Below are 18209 nucleotides of genomic sequence, written 5' to 3'. Positions count from 1 at the left end.
GTTCCCTGGAGTATACAGTAGGCACATACTAAATGCTTGTTGCATTAAACTGAACTGGGAAGTGAAACTTTATGGGATAGGAAACCTGTGTTTCAAGCATGCCAAATGGGAGACCAGTTTTTGCCACTGCTATTGGAGCAGACCCAGTGTCAGAGGGCCATGAGGGGTGCCTCACTTTATTTGAGGGTGCCACAGGAGTACAAGAGACAAGGACCTCAGCCTTACTAGAAAACCGTTCTCAAAGACAAAAATTATCAGGGAAAACCGTTTACTTTCATTGATAACCAATGCTCTGACTCTCAGGGGCAGGCTTCCCGGTCCCAGGCAGCTACCCAGGAAACGCCGAAGAGAATCCCATTCAGACCTGTGGCAGGCCTTACTGTCCTTAACCGCGGAGACCCCACGTCCATGTAGAAGTCAGGCTCCCCTCGTGGAAATGTCTACACCAACCGTGTACCACGTGTGGAAGCAATGTGGCACACAGAGGAGGCAGGGCTCCACAGGCATATTTTTGGGTGGGAAATTCTTGTGGAGGGGGAAGCCCAATGGGGTTGCCTCACAGAGTGGTACGGACAGAAGAGGGGGAGGGTCTGGAGGTGAACAATCCTAGTAGAAAGTCAGGCTCTGCTCTTCTTGACTGCGTGACGGTGGGCACGTTACGTACATTCTCCTAATTGTGTCTACATCTGGAAAAACATTTGATAAGATCATTTCCCTCATTGAATTATCATGAAGAATAAATGATCATATATTTGAAAGGGCTTTTTATCTCTAAAGTGCTTAAAAAATATTATGTTCTCTCTTTCTGGAACTGATGCTCTCGGAACTAATCTGTGGAGTGCTTTGCAGCCACAAGCTGGTGCTGTGTGTGCATGTGCATGCATGTATCGTGTGTGCACATGTGTGTGTATATGTGTGTGCATACGCACGCACGTGTGTGCATCTGTGTGCACGTGTGTATGTGTGCATGTGTGTACGCGCACGTGTGTGCACGCGTGTATGTGTGCGCATGTGTGCGCACGTGTGCACACACGTGTGTGTGTGCGTGTGTGTCCAGGGCAAGCAGGACCTCTGCCCTTCCTTATGTTACTTTTTTTTTTTTTTTAAGATTTTATTTATTTGACAGAGAGAGACAGCCAGCGAGAGAGGGAACACAAGCAGGGGGAGTGGGAGAGGAAGAAGCAGGCTCCCAGCAGAGGAGCCTGATGTGGGACTCGATCCCAGCACGCCGGGATCACGCCCTGAGCTGAAGGCAGACGCTTAACGACTGCGCCACCCAGGCGCCCCCCCTATGTTACTTTCCTTTGGAACGCACTGTAAAATATACACTGGGATGGGGATTTCATGGCGTGGCTGAACCTTCTCTTTCCCCTCCCCACTTACCTTCCTCATAATGAGGGAGGGAGGGAAAGAGCAAATATCAGACCCCTGGAGTAAATTCCTATATGCCAGGGAAAGACAGAATTCTGGTTTCCAAGCCAAGTACGTTATCATCTCTAGTAGATGTGTGCTTTATCTGGACATAAACCTCACCCCGTGCAGTAATCGAGAACTTGGAGTGGGGCATTTTCTTTTGATGTAATTTCATTAGAATAGTGGGATTAAAGTTACTGCTGGTTACGGCAGGAGCCAGGGTAGACAAGGACCATCGGAGTGATAGGAATAGAAGAATGAGCCACGCCGCAGTGCAATGGAATGAACTGGTACTGAGTGGGGGGTTAGGAGACCCGTCCTAATGGGCCCTGGCTTGCTTGCAACTCTAGCCGCATTGCCCCAAGCAACTTATTAACCCCCTCTGGGCTTCAGGAGTCAGAGCTGTAAAATGAACTGTCTGGACCAGGTGATAGCTACATTTCCTTCCAGTTCTTTCTTTTCTTTTTTCTTTTCTCTTTTCTTTTCTTTTCTTTTCTTTTCTTTTCTTTTCTATTTAGGGTGCCTGGGTGGCTCAGTCAGTTAGCATCTACCTTCAGCTCAGGTCATGATCCCAGAGTCCTGGGATTGAGTCCCACATCGGGCTCCCTGCTCAGCGGGGAGCCTGCTTCTCCCCCTCCCTCTGCTGTTGCCCCTGCTTGTGCTCTCTCTCTGTCAAATAAATAAATAAAATCTATAATTAAAAAAAGATTTTATTTATTTGAGAGAGAGTGAGCACACGAGCAGGGGCAGGGGGAGCCCGATGCAAGGGCTCCATCCCAGGGCTCCAGGTCATGACCTGAGCCGAAGGCAGACATTCAACCGACTGAGCCACACAGGCGCCCCTCCTTCCAGTTCTAATGGGGAAGGAAGGGAATCAACACTGTTGAATGTCTGCCTTGCACCTGGCACGGCCTGCTTTACGCACACAGGTGAGAGTTATGTTTATAAAGAACTGTGGAGTCAAATCGACTTGGGTTGAAATCTCAGCTCTATTATTCACCAGCAGTGTGACTTTAAGCAAGTTTCTTAATGTCTCCAAGCCTCGATCTTTTCATCTGTGAAATGGGTCTGGTGACAAGCATACTCTATGCTCCCAAGTGTGCTCCCACTCTCTTTTATACATAATGAATTTCTTAAGTAGATTCCATCTAGTTTCCTTCCCTCCTTTTGTGCAGAAACAGCCTAGGCCTAGAGAACCAAACGAAGTCACTGAATATCAGATCACGCAACTAGTTAGAATCAGGGTTGGAACCCCAAGGCGGGACTCCTGGTTGATCCTGAGCCTTGTGATTGCTTTCTGGATGTCTTTTTTTTCTTTCTTTCTTTTAAAAAAATCATCCCCTGCCCTGGGAAGGACAGCAAAGTCCGTCTGGGATCGTCAGTGCAGGTACGTGCAGAAGCTCTCGGTGTGATGGCGAACAGCATTCACTCACCAGACACCTCCCAAGAACAGCCGCTGGGCTCAGGAACCGCTTTCAGGGTTTGATTTGGAGACCATGCTCCGTGTCTCTTCCCCCACCGCACCTCCTACCTCCTGCACTCCCATTTATTTGGGGGCAGAACAGCTCTCTGTGTGGGCAAGTCAACCGTTCCATGAACTCCTCCCTAGACAGTCGTAGCTCTGGGCTCTTCTCCACCAGGTGGGCTCCCATGAGAACCAGAAAAGTCTGATTCAAAGGGGATCTGGGTCAAAAAAGAGAGGTCCTGTCAACCCACGGGAAGGGAACACCATAGGCATCTCGGGAGGGCTCTGAAGGAACGCAGTATGAAGTTGCTCAAGTCCTGGGCACCAAGAAACATTCGTGAGGATGTGTCCTCCGTGACGGCACAGCCCCTTCCCAGAGTTATTAAACTTGAATGCACGGACTTCTGTGCCAGAGGGAGAAGAAAACTTTTATAGGTTTAAAATGATGGGGTTTTTCACGCATGTGTCAGCACTAGCAACGCTAGGTCTTAAGAACTGAAGCCAAAGCATTAAATAACATGACTGATAAGCTCGTTGCATTTCCAGAGTTGGCGCAAGCCAGAAAAACAAGGATGCCTCTTTGAAAAGTTTCTTTCCAGGAGCTGGCAACTCCAAGTGGCCCAGGCTTCCTAAGAAGCTCCTAATTTATTCAAGGGCCCCTGTCTCTTCTTTTCCTTTGTCTAGAAGTTTGATGTAGTCAGGAAGAAGATCCCAGCGTCCATGGGCAAAGGTGCGTCTAGGCTGGTCTGTCGTAGGTCTGACCAGAGACCAGGCAATGGGTGAGGCCGTCTCCCCAGGCTCTTCTCAGGGGTGTCTGAAGAGGCCGGGAGTCTTGGCCTCCCAGGGAACAACCAAGAACCAAGAGGCGAGTCCCCCAAGCAAAGGTACAGCCAACATCTCCTGGGGGACTCTCAGCCTTGTTCACTGAGATGCGCTACCTGTCTGCCCCCTTCCACCGCTTGAAATATATTTTTAGGATATTTTCATGAGCAACGTGTTCGCTGCCAACCCTTTATAGATCAGTTACAAAACAGAAACTCTTCCTTACTGCTCGGGAGAAGCGTAGAAGGGGGGAAAGAAAAAAAAAGTCTTGCCTGTAATTGAAGGCAGGTTGGGAGATGTTCACGCTTTGAAATTCTCCTTCTTGTGAAATGTTTATGAAACACTTTCCACAAACGAGTTATGCAACCAGAACAACAGCTTTGATCGTCTTCATCGCCAGTGATGTGTTCATTAGCGTTGGGCTGTTTCCCCCAGAGAGAACCATGTGAAACTGTCATGGGAGGGGCTAAGGAGGCGTACCCCAGCACCCCCCTGCCCTATCACATGACCCCAGAACAGACGGTACATAAGGAGGTCCACCGGTATGTCTGGGCCAGAACACCACCTTTGCCATCACCCATAGTCTACGCCGTCTCCTCTGCCTGCGAAGTCTGTAGTACTGTTTTGTAAAAAGAGCACCAGGAGAAAGTCAGAGGAGCATTCCCTTAAGGGACTTTTGCCAGTGTCTTGTTATGTAACTTCATACCCATCTCTGAAGCTCCCTGGGCCTCCGTGAGATGGGAAGGTAAATACTCGTCCCCACACACCACCCCCCACCCCCGGCTGGGAGACGAAGCCAAGTAGGAATGTATGAAGGCTTCCAGCTCCTCAGAGGGGGCTCTCTCCTCCCAGAAGGAGGCTGCTGCTTTCTCAAGCAGGTGATGTCAGAGAGTTCATTGGGATTAGAAGAGATAATCACGCACGATGACTTTTTACCTCCCTGGTCACTGCCCAAGACTCAGTGTAATACCTGTGCACAGCACAACGGGCGGAGAAAATTCTGAACTAACAAACCGTGTCTAAGGCATGGATGGGATGGTCAGTGGCTGTGATAGGACAGAGCCCTCCACGGTGGCCCATGTCCCCAGGGATTAGTCCGTCCTGAGCAGGGCCTGGAGAGAGATTTCATTCGTGTGAGAAGAACCACCAAAGGGACCCTAGAGACAGTCTTCGGGATTCCAGGCAGGCTGTGGGTTTGGTTGGGTTTTCACAAGTACGGGGGAAATTGGATTTTCACCCAATTTGCCTCAGGTTCTCACATTAGAAGTCAATGGGATTCCAACAGAAGCCTCTCTATCTCACCATCCAGATCCACAGCCAACACCCAGTTGCCTGGAAAGGCTCCAATCTTTTCCATTCGACCGCAGTGAAAGGGAGTTTTTGATTTGGGAAGGGCTTTGTTTCTTAATTTCGTAGTTTCTTAGCCCGTGGACTCTTAGAGAATTGTCGGAGTCTGCTGGAGGCTGGAAGAGCCCTGAAGTGTGCCCTTTCCTCCCTTCCTCTCTTTCCGAGACCCACCGACCAAAGCAGAGTTTTTAGAACTTGTCCTCAAAAAAGGAATCTCCTTCAGTGTCTCTCGATTTGGTTCGTATAGGACTCTCTTCTTTGGCGGTTACCGTCAGCAGCTCACACCCAAAGGCTAATGAAGGATGAAAAATGAAAGAAGAAACATGTTGGTGAAGCAAGAAGTCAGGAGAATGACACCCGAGGTGGGGGGGGGGATTGCCAGGACACCCAAAGGGATTTTCTGCTATCAGTCACTTCATTTTTAGAACTGGGAGGTCGGCAGTGCCCCCAAAAGAGTTTGGAGGGCAATTGATCCAGAAAGCAGATGAAAGGGTGCGTTTTCTTTTATGATGGTGCTGGTTTCTGAAATTAAGTGTTGCAGGAAGATCTGGCACTGATTCTAACAGATAGCACTCAGGTTGGAGGCAAAGCACATGTTTTCAAGCTCTGTCATAGTTGCACCTTCTTATCTCCATTGCGCATAATGAGTCTATAAAGGAACCCTGCCACTTGCCTCCGAGCTGGCGCCTCGCCAAGCCGCCCGCGGTGGTTCCACCGCCGTGGCTTTGGCTCCAACTTTCCACGTTCTCCGTCTGTCCCCCTTCCTCCATCCCGCCTCACCATTCCCCCCCGCCTGCTGCCGCCCCTACCACCATCACTGCTGGGGTGAGCGGTGCATTGGGGCAGGAGGGGGATCTAGAAGGGAGATGCGGGGAGGGGAGGCTGGCCCCCAAAGGCTTTGCTTCAGTAAAAATCTCTTAGAGCAAACCTTAAGGGTGGTGGTGGTGGTGGTTGGTGGTTTTAAATAAGTAGTCTTATCTATTCCTAGCTTTTTTCAACCTGCTAACAAATGTTTCCCCGGAATCTAGGATGTGAAAACTCTAATTTCTAGGGGAAGAACTAGGACACCAGAGCTGCTGAGACAGAGATGCCAAGTGTGGGTGGCAAGAGCTGAGGGGCACTGGGGGGTGTAGGGATGGGGGCTGTCTTGGAAATCCCTCCCGCGTGGCCGTGGCTTTAGAGTTTCCAGAAAGTCTCAACTCTCTGCCCCCACTGTGCTACTTCCGGTCGCTCCTCCTCTCTGCTTCCAAGGCTTCAGAATAGGTCTCTTTAGGTGAGAGAAGAGAGGAGCGATTTGGAAAGACGGCCCCTGAAAGAAGCACGCTCTTACTAATTTGGGGGTAACCCCAGCTTGTTGGTGCTGTGGAGGTCCGCTTTACCTAAGAACATCACAGCAGCCTGGACTCGTCAAGTCTGCCAAAGGCACTCGGGAACTGGAACATCTAATTCCATTTTTGGACTGGAAGAGAGAAAAATCATGTAGAATCATAACGGAGAAACCGAGTCTCCTATAGGCAAAATGATGGCTGGAGGTTACATAGTAAGTTAGACTCGGGGTTAGGACTGAGAAGCAGGGTCTAGCTCACCGTTCAATGTTCTCTTAACTGTATCCCACTGGAGACTATAGACAGATGGGTTCTCTTTACATCTTTTATTCAGTTAACTCACATGAATTCCCACTATGTGCAAGGTACCACGTTTAGGACACTGGCTCTTTTCTTGGTTTCTGACGTCACTCGGGATCTTCCTAGCTCTCCAGCCAAAGGGAAAGATTTCTTTTGTGATGCAAAGGCCATTTCTCTGCAGCAATGAAGCACAAATGAAGCTGTTAGTCTGAACCTTTAACTTGGATTAAACTAAGACAGGAGAGATTCTAGGGTATCGGTGACATTCCCAGCGTAGACCAAGAAAATGGTTTAAGCAGGACATCTATCGCCAAGAATTTCCTTCAGAGGGTCTCCCCAGTGTCTTTTAAAAAGTATGGTCTAGACTCTATGCTCTTTGTCATATTCTATGAATTCAGTCTCTTGGCCCCCCCCTCCCCAGTGGACTTCCCAAAAAGCTGCCAGAGGGTAGTTTTTCTCTGGGTGGGAGGAGGGGTGGGTACAAATAGCGTTTCCTGCCCTGCCCTTGGACACCTGGGAAACCCACAGGTGGGTGGTTGGTGTGCTGTCATCCAAAGGTGGTGGAGAGAGGCTAGAGAGGGTTTTGAAGCCATCGCAGGCCCCTCGGGCGGCAACTGCAGTAGTGACTATGAGGGAGACGTGTTCCCGCCTGTAGGGAGATAGGCCAAGACCGTCACCAAAGCCACATGGGCGAAGAGGGCTGGTTGCAGAGGCAGCTTAGGGAGCAGAAGCTGGATAGCTATGGAAAACAAGTTGGGGATAGAAGGGAAGCTGGCCCCCAGACTTTGGGATTTTGTGGACCAGGAAAATAAAAAACAGAGTATGGGGAAGATCGATAAAGGGTTGCCTGTTTTTTTTTTGTTTTTTTTTTTAACTTAATAAGGTGGGGAGTTTTTATTTATTTTTGTTTATTTGTTTTTAAGACTTATTTATTTGAGAGAGACAGTGAGAGAGTGCAAGCAGGGAGAGGAGCAGAGGAGAGGGACAGAGAGAATCTCAAGCAGTTTCCACACTGAGTGTGGAGCCTGACAACGGACGCTGGATCCCACCACCCATGAGGTCATGACCTGAGCCGAAACCAAGAGTCAGACGCTCAACCAACTGAGCCACCCAGGTGCCCGCGAGATGGGGAGTTTTTAAAATACCGTTTAGGGGGTGCCTGGCTGGCTCAGTCAGAGGAGCATACGACTCTTGATCTCGGGATTGTGAGTTCGAGCCCCACATTAGATATAGAGATTACTAAAGAAAAAATAATAAAAAATAAAAATAAAATAAAATACCATTTAGGATCAGTATCATTTCATAAAAGAAATTCTAACATCTCCCCCAAGGGAAAAATAAAAAAAGAAGAATATGTCAGAATTGAAAAGAAGTGTTTAAAGTCATTACAATAGGCTTATTTTTTTCTCGTCTCACTGAGGAAGAGGGTAAATTGCACTTTGTATCGGCACAGCCCGCGAACGGTGCTAGGGGATGATTGATCTGTGAATCCCTCCTCACCCGCTTACAGATCGTTACCCAGAGCGCCACTCGCCTCTCTCTGACCAGCCGCCCTGGGCCGAAGGGTGCAGGCAGGCAGGAATATTAGGCTGCGGGCCCGTAGGCACTGTAGGCACCGAGCTAGCTCTTCACTCTCTGGGCTTATCACTCATCCACCTTGACCTTCCCCAAGTCTCCGTTTCTGCCTGCCTGGGGGAGGCCCAGAACTGATGCTCTCCTCCTGCCTCCACTTACAGATCAAAACCGAGGACCTCAGCGATTCCCTGCAGCAGACCCTCTCGCATCGGCCATGCCACCTGAGTCAAGGACCTGCCATGATGCCTGGCAACCAAATGTCCGGGGTAAATGCCAGCCCATACCAGGGAGCCCTGATAGTCTCAGAGGGCCCGTGAGTTTGATTCAAGCCTTTGCAACATGCCTCACCTCCAGACCTGGCTCTCAGTGAATCCAGATGGGTCTGAAATACCGCCCTGCAGGGAATGGGAGGAAGGGATGAAGGCCTGGGGTGAGGGTGGGAAAACAGGAGAGCTCTCTTAAAGGGGGAGCCTGGCTACCTCTGCTTCTCCGGGACAAAAGGGAGCCGATCTTGCCAAGACAATGGACCTGGCAGCTATGGGGCTGGTGTCCGCCAGCCATTTCGGGGGAGCCCTGTGATGACAGCCACTGCTACAGATATAGAGCCGTTCTTCTCCAGTGAGCCCACTCTCCTCCCTCAAGCTTTTGCATCAAAGCCAAACGAGAACAGAGTGCTGTTGGGGGAAGAAAGAGGCACCCTGAAACAGTAACGACAAATGTCTGAGAGGGCGGATGTCCATGTGGCCAGCCCTTCTCTTGGTCTGGATTACCTGGGGAAGAAATACCATCCCTTTTCTAGAACTATTTAAAATTAGAATGTGCATCCATTCCTCCTCTTCTTCGTCCAGCAGGGGTTTACCCCGTCTTTGTGCCCCGAGCCCTGCGGGTCTGGATCTCCCAAGCATTGGGATTGGTATTTCCCCTTTGGGAGCTGGTGGGAGGCACCCAGGGGACACGGACTTTCTGTCCAATCAAATTGGTTATATTAAGACCTAATAACTTGCTCCTTCCTCCAGGAAAGTTTCAGGCCCAGGACGTGGCCAAGACATGACTTTCAGCATACTCAAGCGGCGTGAGATTAAAAAAACAAAATTAGACGATTGGGATTACATGTCATTTCTAGGACGAACCTCTGAGAGCTGGGAATGCCTCAGCCTGTGCCTCCAACCTTTACAGTCTAGTCGGGAGGCGAGACTGACAGACACAAAAGTTAAATAACAAAGCAAAGCTGAAGTACGCTGGGCTGCAAGGCACTTCTTGGCTGGGTACGGGAGCTGAAGCAATGCCAGCATTAATGGGACAGCTACTACGTGCCCGGGGCTTGAGCCACGCAGGGACATAGGCCTGCCAACAAAGCCTCCGAGTCTGGAGACCCCATGGGACAGATGGGCAGCAGGCAGATGGAGCCAGCAACCCCGCCCCCCCCCCCCGAGTGTAAATTCTGTGATGTTTGTGTCTCCCCATGTGCAGGACATGACCTCCCTCCATCCGCTCCAGCAGCTCGTGCTGGTTCCTGGCCACCTACAGTCTGTATCCCAGTTCCTGCTATCTCAGACCCAATCTGGGCAGCAAGGTAAGAACCCTGGCTGGCGTTCCCCACATCGGCCAAGTCCAGCAAAATGCGCCTCCACTGCCTGCTGGAGGAGGGACCCCAAGTGTGGGGCATGGGGTGAGTGGCTCACCCCTCTGGCTTTAAGACAGCCTGTCTACTTCGGGGCCTGAGGAAGGGACGCCGGCATTGCCCCTCCAAGCAGAGGATCCTTCTCTGCTTCTCCCTCTCGCCTTCCTCAGTTTCCTGGAGGTGGAAGGTAGCAAGGAGCTGGGGGCAGGGGGAGGGACGGCAGCACAGGGAGGAGGCGCTCCTGGGGATCTGCAGTAAGGGCAAGTCCCAATTCCGTGGAAATCCTTCACCACCTCCGGAAAGCTGGCCGTGACTGTGGGTAGGGCTGCAGTGCCACCCACAGGCTCTAGAGGGTTTTCAGGTGTTCTTGGGCAGGGAAATTACTGCCAGAGGTCTCCTTGGCCAAGAGCAAACAGATTAGAATATTCATCATAATAGCTAGTATTTCTAGAGCGTGATATGCTGGGAGCTCTGATGAGTAAGTTTCCTGACATTTTTCAAAATAACCTTCTGTGGTAGATAGTCAAACTATGTCTCCGGTGACATAATAATGTTCCATAACAGTTTGTCTTAACACCTGTGATCTTGGCCATTGCCCTGTACAGCCTCTCCCTCCCTCATGTCTACCAACTGGGGCCAAAGGGATGGAGGAAGTAGGAGTTTTCCACTGTATGAATCCCAGGAAGAGGCTTTGGAAATCCGGACTCCAACTCTGTCTTCCGTCCCTAGCACCTGCCCGAACTACAGTCCCTATCCCTAGGTCCCACGACATCTCAGAGCATTTGTATAATAACGAATAAGAACATACTTGAACCTTTATGTATTTATTTTAGTCAAACAATGTCTATCATACTCCAGGAATAGGAAAGAGAAGGTAGTGGTTAATTCCCTTCCTCCTTAGAAGATAGTGATATCAGGGGCGCCTGGGTGGCACAGCGGTTAAGCGTCTGCCTTCGGCTCAGGGCGTGATCCCGGCGTTGTGGGATCGAGCCCCACATCGGGCTCCTCCGCTATGAGCCTGCTTCTTCCTCTCCCAGTCCCCCTGCTTGTGTTCCCTCTCTCACTGGCTGTCTCTATCCTGTCGAATAAATAAATAAAATCTTTAAAAAAAAAAAGAAAAAAAAAAAAAGAAGATAGTGATATCAAAATGGCCCAGACAGAAACATATAACCAATGAGGACAGTGTATGATGCAGGGGGAAAAACGAACAAAGAAAGAAACAAAAACCCCTCAAAATTTGGAGTCAGAAAACTCATTGGTTAAATTTTTTTTTTTAATTTTAAAAATCACTTACTAGCTGTGTGTCCTTGGGAAAGTGAACCTAACTGCTCTGATAAATATAGAATAAAATGAAACAAAATGGAATAATAGTAAAAAATAGAGTAAAATTCTACCTCGCAAGGTTATTGAGAGTTATTTGAAATAATGCATGTGAAAAGGCTCTGTGCATTTCAGAATGCAATATAAATGTTAGATTACTATTAGTATTCAAGCCTCTGACTCCCAGTTCAGAGCTCCTTATAAGAGCTTTTTGTTTACTTTAATAAGGAAAAATTAAGGCCTGACTGTTACAGACTGGGGGGCGTAAAGGTCAACCGCAGCAGGTCCATACATCAGTGGTCCCAAGCAGCTTAGGGTCAACAAAGACCCCAAGGTTCGGGTTTGGGCTGAGTGATTGGGGTGACCTGCCCCATTGTCTGCTTTGGTAGCTTGATGGCTCCATTCCCACCACACGAGTGAGAGCTCCTAGCTGTGGCCCTTCCGAGAGGGAGGCCACTGTCATGACCAGCAACGAGGCAGAGCCCTTCGTGGACCATTTTCCCCGAGAGGGAAGGAGAAGGTGGTCCTCAAGCAGTCCAAGGATCGGGTAGAGGCCATACCACCAGATGGAGTTTCCAGAGCCTTGGCCCCTGGTTTTCCCTTCTCTCTCTGCCCTTCCTCCCTAGTATAAAATGTGGTCATTCTGCCAAGAGCCCCTGGCCAGTGGAGCCGTCTGGCCCCATCTACTTGGTCTGGCATCCTTGCAGGCTTGCCCGGACCTTTGTAGCCTAATTCTGCAGGCACAATGGAACTCGTCAGCTCCTCAGCTCCAGCGGCCTTTCCTTCCCTGTTGGATTCCTTCAGCCCTGGTTATCAGATCCCAGAGCAGCTGCCTTGAGCCTCCTCGGCCCGTGCACCAATCCAGGCTGCCGGGCAAGCAGAAGGACTGGTTTGGGGATGGCTGTTTACACATTCATCCCAGTGTCACCTTTACCTCCACCTGTGTGTGGCAATGCTGGGGCCGTGCCTGTGGGGGCCCTGTTCACGGGGCTTGGGGTGGGTTGAGGGACCTGAAGACGTCGCAGGGGGTGGGGACAGTCATCTCGGTTCCAAAGCTGTGGAGCACATCTTTCAGATGGCCTGGATTTTATTTGTTTGTTCCTTTGTCCCTCCCCTTTCACCCAGGTCTGCAGCCAAATCTTCTCCCCTTTCCACAGCAACAGAGCTCTCTCCTCCTCCCGCAGACTGGGCCTGGCCTGGCGTCCCAGGTAAACAACCACATTCTTCCTGTTTCCTCCAGGAATACCTCAGGTCTTGACAGAGAAGCTCACTGGTTTCCCCCACCCCCTGGATGGTGCACTTACCCCTCTGGGAAGAGGGACTAGCAAGGGATTATCCCTGTTCACACATGGGGAATGCAAGCCACAGCCATGAGACACGATTGACCCAATGCCACCCACGGAGCCAGAATTAGAGCCCAGAGATTTCAGCTCCCGGGTTATCCTGCTCTGTAGTGCGGGCCCTCCACTCCGGCCCCAGTCAGGCCCTGGCTTCACTCACTCCCCTGAGGACCAGGGGCCAGCTAACTTTCCAGGGATGCCGTGGTGACCGCCAGCCCTGCCACTGGGGCTCTCAACCCCCAAGGAGGAGACCAGAGTCCCATAGGCCTGATGTCCCAAGACCGCAAGGCCACAGTCTCTCCCCTCTGGGTCCCTCTTAAGACCCACTGTTCTAGACTGCCTCCTGCAGTGCGCACATGTGTGGGTCAGGAGGTCTGCGATCTGCGAGAGGGGCAGTTTGCAGAGCTGCCATGTTTCCACCCAGCACCCAGTTGCCCAGTAGAGGGCACGTCTCCGGCCAGATGCAGCCTCGTGCCAGCTGTGAGGCTTGGTAAGAGTGGCGGGAGCTGCATGGTAGCTGCCTCTCCTCCCCTCATCGGGGTGCCCCCGTGCAGTTAATAACCTGCATGGCTGCAGGAGATGGCTCTGCAGGGACAGACGTGCAGAAGAGCTGGGAACAACCGCAGAGCCCCAGTGTCTCTTCTCTGTGCTCAGCTGCCCCATGGATTACGAAGGGCCCTGGCTCTAGAGGGCTAGAGAGGCCACCGAAGGCATCTGGAAAGGGAGAGGGTGCCATCTAGTGGCTAATAGTAATGGGGACACCGGAGTCCTGAAATCTTCCAATTCCTCCCGAGGACTCAGAATCTCATCATCATAGATTCAGGTCTGGAAGAGATCTTACAGAGGCTTAAGATCAACTCTCACATCTTACAATATAAGAAGCAAAGAAACTGTTCAGAAGGTTATTAAGATCGTCCTGGGCAGCGGTAATAAGGGACTTGCTTAGGGTTATGGCAATAAGAGTAGAGAGGAGGGGGCGAATGGGGAGATGTTTGGGGAAGTTGAAGGAATGCAGTTTGCATCTGATTGGATGTAAAAGGGGAAGGAAACTCAGTATTTGTCAGATTACAGAATAAATAAATCAAGGAAAAGGAAGTCTCAGGAGGGCTGAAGCATTGCCCTGAGGGCCACCCCACCATGCAAAACAGGATCAAATCCATAAGACTTCCGAATCATTCTGTTCTAAAAAAATCCTTCACCGGGGAAACAAGTCCTTCACTGCTCTTTGGTCCTTTTACCTCCCTCATCTTAAGGATGTCCATCTGAGTGGTAAATCTGCGTGTCTTGGAGGAGAGAAGGAGGAAAGTTAACCCCAGTCTAGGAAAAGAGCCAACTGGGAAGGGGAGAAAAGAGGGCAGACTCGGACCACGTTGTCCACATGGGCAGTGGCCCTGGGACTGGACATGAGGCCTGGCCCCCTCGGTCTGGGTTTTGCTTCTTGTGGAGTGATGGATGTCTTCAAGAGTTGGATTCACTCCTGAACCCAAGAGGGCACAACATGGACTCTAGGTTTTAGGGTCCATTTCTCTATGAAAATAAACTGAAGGAAGACTACATCCTGACAACCATAAATGAGATCAATCTATCTTTAGATGGCATTGGAATACTGCTGATTTAAAAACAAATAACAATAACAAAACACTCTCGTGAAAGAAAAGGATGGGTTAGAAAGTATAATGGCCGTCACAAGAGTTTAAAATTCTATGGAAAGTCTATTAATATAACAAGTCTCAGATGTCCTCTGTTATCTTCAGTTAATGCCTGTTGAACACCTCAGTTACTTTGCTTTGTGGAAAAGAATAGGCAAGGCAAACAACCTTTTCCCCCCATCCTTTTCTGAGATTTGTTTTTGGAATCTTTGTAAACAAGCCAGCTAGCTCCTTTTACGGTGGAAAACGGAAAGAAGGAAGTTACCTGCTCATAGTCAAACAATGAGTCATAGCCTAAAACCCAGAAAGGCCACCTCCCCGTCTTGCACTCCTACTGTTTCTACCCAGCTATTCCAGCTATTTGCTGTCCCTTCATAGAAACCCTCAGTTCTCACTTCCACATCACTGGAAAAAATGGGAATCAAGAGTACCCAGGGGTCTGTCATCCTCTAAGAGGGCCTGTTGGTATACAATACCAGAAAATGCCATTTGATCAGTTGACAATCCGTGGATCTGTTCAGCATGTGTCCCCTCTTAGGCAATCGGGCGCCCCGGGCTGCCAGGATCTTCTTTAGAACCTCATCTGGAAGCGTCACCGCATCTCCCAGTGCCCAAGCACCTACCCAGCTCCGGAGGGGCTGACGAGCCCAGTGATCTGGAAGAGCTGGAGAAGTTTGCCAAGACCTTCAAGCAGAGACGCATTAAGCTGGGCTTCACACAGGTCTGGTTTGTGGGGAGCCGGAAGGGATTGGGTTGAGTGAGTGGAGATTGGGCTTCCTGAGTGGACGTTTCAGGAGCAACCCGAGGTTCGATGTATTTGGGGCAAGCCCATTGTGTCCCTTTGGTCCCAGAGAACAGGGCACGGTTGTCATGGGTAAGGAAAGTGAAGACATTGCTGGGGGACAGAGGAGGAATGAGAGCCAGGCAAGGGGTTAGGCACATGGGCACGGCCCCCTCGGAGTCCGGGGAGGGAAATGAACCAAATTCCCCCCTCTGAGAGGGAAAACACCTGGAAAGGAGCCAAGGTGACGGGCGGGTGCTTGGAGGTTCTCCGCGTGCGTGACGGGCGCTAGGATGGGGGACAAAGAAGAGAAGGAGCCTGTCTCTTCAGCTCCTCCCTCTCGATCCCCACGTGCAGGGAGACGTGGGGCTGGCGATGGGAAAGCTGTACGGCAACGACTTCAGCCAGACCACCATCTCGCGATTCGAGGCCCTCAATCTGAGCTTCAAGAACATGTGCAAGCTCAAGCCGCTGCTGGAGAAGTGGCTGCACGACGCAGGTAGGCGGGGGACCCAGGGGCGGAGGGTGCCCTAGACGGTTCTGCAGGGAATGGGCTAGTGACTGCTGTGGGGGGGCTTGAGGCAGTCGCTGTGGAAGACCCCTTCTCCTCCTGCGTCTGGAACCATCTGAGAAATAAGACACGGGAGACAGGCAAATGGAGATGAGATGTTGGCTTCATTCCTGAGAAGGCCCTTTGGAGGACACGGCGTTAGGTCTGCGGCCGTGAAGACTTGGCCCCGTTCTTTTCTCCACCAGAGACCCACCTGGTCTAGACCTTAGGGCAGCTCCCCAGAGCGAACACACTTACCCACCTTGCTCTCTGGACTGGGTCTAGGTTGGGAAGATAGGGAAGTGGGTCCTCTAGGTTCTCGTGGGGGAGGGGGGAGGCCGTAGACACAACACACGCCCTTTATCCGGCTAATCTTGAGTAGGTCTTCAGAGGACAGGGAGTTACCGTGAGCTAGACTAATGGGGAGAGCTTACAGCAGGAGTGGGGTTGGCAGGATTCGGTCCGCAGGGTCCCTGGGAGGCATTCCAGGACGTCAAGGGTGTAAGCCAAGGGCAAAGTGTTTGGATGGGAGAGTTTAGTGTCAGGGAGCAGTGTGGGACAGGGGTTCCCATGGCACTATCCATACCCTGGGCCAGAGCGTTCTCTGTTGTAGGAGGCTGTCCTACGCACTATAGGTACTTAGCATCTTTGGTCTCTACCCACTAGACGCCAGCAGCACCTGTCTCCCACTGAGACAGGCAAAAATGTCTCCCGAGACTGCCGATGTCCCCTGGGGGTGGGGGTGGTACAAAATGGCCCCTGACTGAGAACCACTGGTGTGAGCAGAGAGAGAAGGAACACAGCCTGTGGCGGGCAGGGCTCTAGTCAGTAGATACACGTGGACGAGTGGTTTCTGTGGAGAGGAAGGAAAGGGGGAATAGGCAGCCAAGGGGGTTACCCCCTCAGAAGTCCCTCCATTTGGAACATGGGGAGGGGCAAGGAAGCTTCCCCCAACATGTTGTCCCTTAGGCAGCTCTTCCCAGGGCACCGAAGTGAGACAGATAACCAGAGGGGCTGAGGATTTTGGGGAAGAGATCTTATAGGTCATTTCTCGTGTGACCCCCTCCCTGACGCCTGAATCCTTCCTGAGGGGTATCCGTGCCCATCGGTCCTACAGCCTTGGCTCCAGCACTTAAACACTGGAAAGAAAGTGACTTCAACACCGACATACTGCCGAGTGCCATTGCTTTTAGCTCAAAACACCATTTGCCATTTTACTCAATATGCACATCCAGGCATCCTTGGGGAAAAGACAGACTCATGAGCGTACCTTGTGGGAGCTCTGCCCGCACCCACTCACACCTACCCATGCCGCCGAGGGCCGAGTGTCCCTGAACCATGACCGCAAACACTGGAGGCACTGGCGTGGGAGTCCCGGAGGACCTTTGCCCAGAGCCATGAGGAGGAGCAGGACGCTGGGCCTGTTCCGGTCCCCCTGCTGGGGGCGGGGGGGGGGGTTGATCCTGAAAGAGCCACTGCAGAGCTCACGGGGAAGCCGTGTTGGACCTCAAGGCCGTGGACGCGGAGCCCGCCCCGGCCAGTGCATCCTCTTCTCTGAGCTTTCTTTGCCTTCCCACCCCCCGACAGAAACGTCGCCGTCAGAGCCCTCGATGAACACCCCCAGCTCTTTCCCCACCCTCAGTGAAGTGTTCGGTAGGAAGAGGAAGAAGCGGACCAGCATCGAGACCAATATCCGCCTGACGCTGGAGAAGAGATTTCAAGATGTGAGCAGCTCCTCCGGGTGGGAGCGGGTGGGCTGCTGGCCACAGCTGGCTGAGCGGACGCACCCAGGCCCCCTGCGCACCACACCTGCCCTGGGAAAGGGTCAGCAAGCAAGCACACACACCCTGTGCAGGCCCCCATGTGCGCCAATGAGAGGGACCGCCAGGAACTTCTTCCCCCACTGACCCTTCTTGCCCTGACATTGTTGGACGGCCCATTGTCCCTCTCACTGGGAGACTCAAGGAAAGGGGTGTAGGGTCCCAGAAGAGGGTGGATCTCTGTATCCAGCTGAGGTGAAGGGAACAAAGCCAGAGCACTGTATGTACATTCTTTTTTTAAAGTATAGTTGATGTATCGTTGACATATATTATTATATCAGTCTCAGGTGTATGACAGGGATTTGACAGTTTTATACGTTACAAAGTGCTCATCGTGATAAGTGTAGTTACCATCTGAAATTCTTTACTTGCGATGCATTGATTTATATATTTTTAAAAGTACACATGTAGTAAACGCTCATTGTAAACAATTAGGAAAACCCAAGTAGAAAGAAAAAAATCAACCATCAAATGGCATCTACAAGTCTTTCCTTCTACTTCTTTCTTCCACATGTATTTGAATGCTTGTGATCATAGTGTACATACGTTTGTTTGAACTTGTAGCAAAAGCCTATTCCCGAGCCAGTATGTGGAAGCTAGTTATACCAGCTCCATGCCCCGTGGGAGCTGGGGAAGGGACGAGGGGAAAACAGCTGTGTCGAAACAGCTTCCAATCGGGATCCCTTAGGTACCAGCCTCTAGAGCCTCGATCCACACCACACAGGCCCCTAGAGGATGTGCCCTTAGCCTCATTTAACGTGGTGGGCCCGAGGCCTCCAAGACTGCTGCCCATTCTGGCAAACCCGCCAGGGCATCTGGCTCAAGGATTTGATGGCCGCTTCCTGCTGGCAGGATGACAAGAGCTGGCTTTTCCTGCTGAT

The 18209-nt window shown here is 51.2% G+C and overlaps 1 protein-coding gene across 1 annotated transcript in view; it reads left to right on the top strand.

The window, feature by feature from the left end:
• The window catches only part of POU2F3 (POU class 2 homeobox 3), a 68286-nt gene that overhangs the window by 40155 nt on the left and 9922 nt on the right, over positions 1-18209 (top strand). Inside the window, exons 3-8 of the mRNA XM_008689963.2 lie at positions 8409-8513; positions 9718-9820; positions 12314-12396; positions 14716-14898; positions 15316-15457; positions 17096-17232. Of these exons, the coding sequence (XP_008688185.2) occupies positions 8409-8513; positions 9718-9820; positions 12314-12396; positions 14716-14898; positions 15316-15457; positions 17096-17232 (753 nt within the window). The remainder of the gene's footprint in view (positions 1-8408; positions 8514-9717; positions 9821-12313; positions 12397-14715; positions 14899-15315; positions 15458-17095; positions 17233-18209) is intronic.

Source organism: Ursus maritimus, unplaced genomic scaffold, assembly GCF_017311325.1.
Source record: "Ursus maritimus isolate PB19 unplaced genomic scaffold, ASM1731132v1 scaffold_16, whole genome shotgun sequence".
Classification (NCBI taxonomy): Eukaryota; Metazoa; Chordata; class Mammalia; order Carnivora; family Ursidae; genus Ursus; species Ursus maritimus.
Note: the sequence above shows the minus strand (reverse complement) of the source record. Positions and strands in the feature narration are given on the sequence as shown.